The 3621-nt window shown below is 53.7% G+C and overlaps 1 protein-coding gene across 1 annotated transcript; it reads left to right on the top strand.

Annotated features, from left to right (window-relative positions):
* The first annotated feature begins 2286 nt into the window (after positions 1-2286).
* On the top strand, positions 2287-3240 carry LOC123350447 (olfactory receptor 2D2-like). Its single transcript, XM_044989060.1, has one exon. It carries the CDS (start codon positions 2287-2289, stop codon positions 3238-3240), a length of 954 nt encoding a protein of 317 aa, XP_044844995.1.
* The last annotated feature ends 381 nt before the right edge of the window (positions 3241-3621 follow it).

The following is a 3621-nucleotide window of genomic DNA, read 5'->3' as shown; positions in this document are numbered from 1 at the left end:
ACTTTAAGGTCAGAAGGGACCATTATGATCATCTAGTCTGACCTCCTGCACAATGCAGGCCACAGAATCTCACCCACCCACTCCTGTAACAAACCCCTAACCTATGTCTGAGCTATTGAAGTCCTCAAATCGTGGTTTAAAGACTTTAGGTACAGAGAATCCTCCAGCAAGTGACCCATGCCCCATCCTGCAGAGGAAGGTGAAAAACCTCTAGGGCTTCTGCCAATCTGCCCTGGAGGAAAATTCCTTCCCGACCCCAAATATGGTGATCACCTAAACCCTGAGCATGTGGACAAGACTCACCAGCCAGCACCCAGGAAAGAATTCTCTGTAATAACTCAGATCCCACCCCCATCTAACATCCCATCACAGACCACTGGGCATACTTACCTGCTGATAATAAAAAATCAATTGCCAAATTAATTGCCAAAATTAGGCTATCCCATCATACCATCCCTTCCATAAACTTATCAAGCTTAGTCTTGAAGCCAGATATGTCTTTTGCCCCCACTGCTCCCCTTGGAAGGCTATTCCAGAACTTCACTCCTCTAATGGTTAGAATCCTTCGTCTAATTTCAAGTCTAAACTTCCTAGATTCATAGATCCCAAGGCCAGAAGGGACCAATGTGATCATCTAGTCTGACCCCCTGTATAACTCAGGCCAGAGAACGGCCCCGAAAGAATTTCAGGGAAACATCCAGTTTGAAAATTGCTAGTGATGGAGAATCCACCAGGCCCTTGGCGAGTTGTTCCGATGGTTAATTACTCTCCCTATTCCAAATGGACGTCTTGTTTCAAGTCTGAATTTGTCTAGCTTCAACTTGCAGCCATTGGACGGGGTTAGATCGTTGTCTGCTAGATTGAAGAGCCCGTTATGAAATATTTGTTCCCTGTGTAGACACTTATAGACTGGGATCAAGTCCCCCCTGGACCTTCTCTTTGAGTTCCTGGAGTTTATCACTCTCAGGCAGGTTTTCTAATCCTTGAATCATTCTCCTGGCTCGTCTCTGACCCCCTCTCTGATTTATCAGCCTCCTTCTCGAATGGTGGGCACCAGAACTGGACACCGGATCCCAGCGGTGGTCGCCCCAGGGCCAGATCCAGGGGTAAAATAACCTCTCTGCGCCTACTTGAGATTGCTCTTTGCGCACCCCAGGATTGCACTGGCTCCTCTGGCCATACTGGGAGCTCGTGTTCAGCTGATTAGGCGCCATGACTCCCCCAAATCTTTGTCAGCATCCCTGCTCCCCAGGAGAGAGCCCCCCACCCTGTGCGTACAATACAGCCTTGTTTCTTTGTTCCTGGACGTCTGCGTTGACATTTAGCCATATGAAAAATTCCATATCAGTAGCTTGTCCCCGTCTGGGCGTTCACCTCGCGGATGGATTGATAGACCAATCGGAGCCCCTCTCAGCCTGCATTACAGCCTAAACGGGCCCCGTTCTGCCACTTCCTTCTCGGGAGATCATGGCACCGTCCCCTGCTCATCTCAGCTCCTGTCCGGTCGGAATCCTCCTTCTCAAACGCGGGGGAGTTGGACACAGTATTACAGATGAGGCCTTACCGGTGTCTTGTCCAATCGTTGGAGGCTTCTGAACATCCCGTCCTCAGCTTCCGCACAGGGCTCCATGCCCAGCAAATAGCTCTGGGCAGGCAGGGAAGGTGGGATCTGGGATGGGGCACAGGAGCTGGTTATACAGGGACCACTCAGCTGGTGCTGAGCTGCAGCCACCTCTGGGGTGGAGCGCAGGGGCTCTTTAACACCATAAAGCAACGCTACGGCAAGAGTTTGGGACAAGAAGTGATGGAGAAACCAGCCGAGAGTGCAGAGGGCTTGGCTAGGAATCTGGGCTGTGTGTGGGAGTGGGGGTGGGGGACGGGATGTTCCAGGGGATCTTTAATGACCCGGAAGTTTAAAAAGATTTGACAAACATATTTCGCAAGTGCAGGATAAGGAAGGAGGGTGGGGAGAGTGGGAGACTAGCTAATAGCCCAGTGAGTAGGGCATTTTCCTGTGTGGGGGGCACCCCATGTACAGATCCCTGCTTGGAGTCACCCCTGACAGCAATGGGTGCAGGGCTGGATTCTGATCTCAGTCCCCCTGCGGTCAATCCGGAGTCACCCCTGAAATTCAGATTGACCCCAGGGGGCTGAGATCAGAATCCAGCCCTGCTCTCCGTGCAGTCAGGTGTGACTCTGGATTGACCCCAGTGTAGCCCAGCCCCTGTTGAGTCCGCCTCACAACCCGGCCTATGTTATCCCCCTGTTCTCTCTCCCTGCAGGTGGATGGAGGCGATGGGGGATGAGAACCGCACCTCGGTCTCCGAGTTCATCCTGGTGGGTCTGTCTGGCCGGCCGCGGATGCAGCGCCTCCTATTCGCGGCCATCCTGGCCACTTACCTGGCCACCCTGGCAGGCAACCTGCTGATCGTAGGCCTGGTGCGGGCCGACTCGTGCCTCCACACCCCCATGTACTTTTTCCTCAGCCACCTCTCCTTCCTGGAGATCTGCTACACCAGCTGCACCATCCCCCAGGCTCTGGCCCACCTCCTGACCCGCAGCAAATCCATCCCCTTCGCTCGCTGCGCCGCCCAGATGTACCTCGCCCTCTCGCTCGGGAGCACCGAGGCCATCCTGCTGGCCGCCATGGCCTACGACCGCTTCGTCGCCGTGTGCTGGCCGCTGCGCTACGCCGCCGTCATGGGGCGGGGCCGTTGCTGGGCGCTGGCCTTGTCCTCCTGGGCTGCGGGGTTCCTCCTCTCAGTGGTCAATACGGCCTGCACTCTGCGGCTGCCCTTCTGTGGGCCCAACCGGATCAACCACTTCTTCTGCGAGCTGCCGGTGGTGCTGGAGCTGGCCTGCGCCGACACGCGCCTCACCGAGGCCGTGGTCTTTGGGGCGGCCGTGTTCATCCTGCTGCTCCCGCTGGCCGTCATCCTGGCCTCCTATGGCCTCATCCTGGCCTCTGTGCTGCAGGGACAGGTGGCCGCTGGGCGATGCAAAGCATTTTCCACCTGTGCCTCCCACCTGGCTGTGGTGGCCATCTTCTACGGCACCGTCATCTCCATGTACATGAGGCCCCGCTCCGGCGCCGTCCCCGACCGGGACAAGCACATCGCTGTTTTCTATATTGTGGTTACGCCGGCCCTCAACCCACTCATCTACACCCTGAGGAACAAGGAGGTCAAGGGGGCCGTGGCCAAGCTGATGCACAGGGCCGGATTGACCAAGAAGTCCTAAGTGTGGCCAATAGGCCACGCTACCCAAATGTGGACCTAAAATGAGGAGGCACTTGGGACATGTTGTGAGGTGAGAGCTGGTTGGGAAACAAGGGCATTTCCTCAGAACATTTCTGTCTTAATTTTCTGCAGTGGGGGGAAAAAAAGGATTAAATTTTTTTTTGCCTAAATTTTCCACAGAAAATGTCAACAGAACTGAATTTTTAAATTTTTTGTCTGAAGTTTCCACAGAACATGTTGGCAAGAGAGAAAATTTGTCTTTTTTCCCTAAATTTTCCACAGAACACATAGATGGAACCATAAATATTCCTTTTCATCTACACTTTCCACAGAAAATTTCAGTGAAAGAGAAAATTTTTGTTCCTATCTAAACTTTCCACAG

The sequence above is a fragment of the Mauremys mutica genome, chromosome 15 (genome assembly GCF_020497125.1).
Source record: "Mauremys mutica isolate MM-2020 ecotype Southern chromosome 15, ASM2049712v1, whole genome shotgun sequence".
NCBI classification, from domain to species: Eukaryota; Metazoa; Chordata; order Testudines; family Geoemydidae; genus Mauremys; species Mauremys mutica.
This window is presented reverse-complemented; position numbering and strand designations above follow the sequence as displayed.

Bases quoted from the DNA above. Each gene is read 5' to 3' on its own strand.
- LOC123350447 (XM_044989060.1), top strand. From the start codon at position 2,287: ATGGAGGCGATGGGGGATGAGAACCGCACCTCGGTCTCCGAGTTCATC.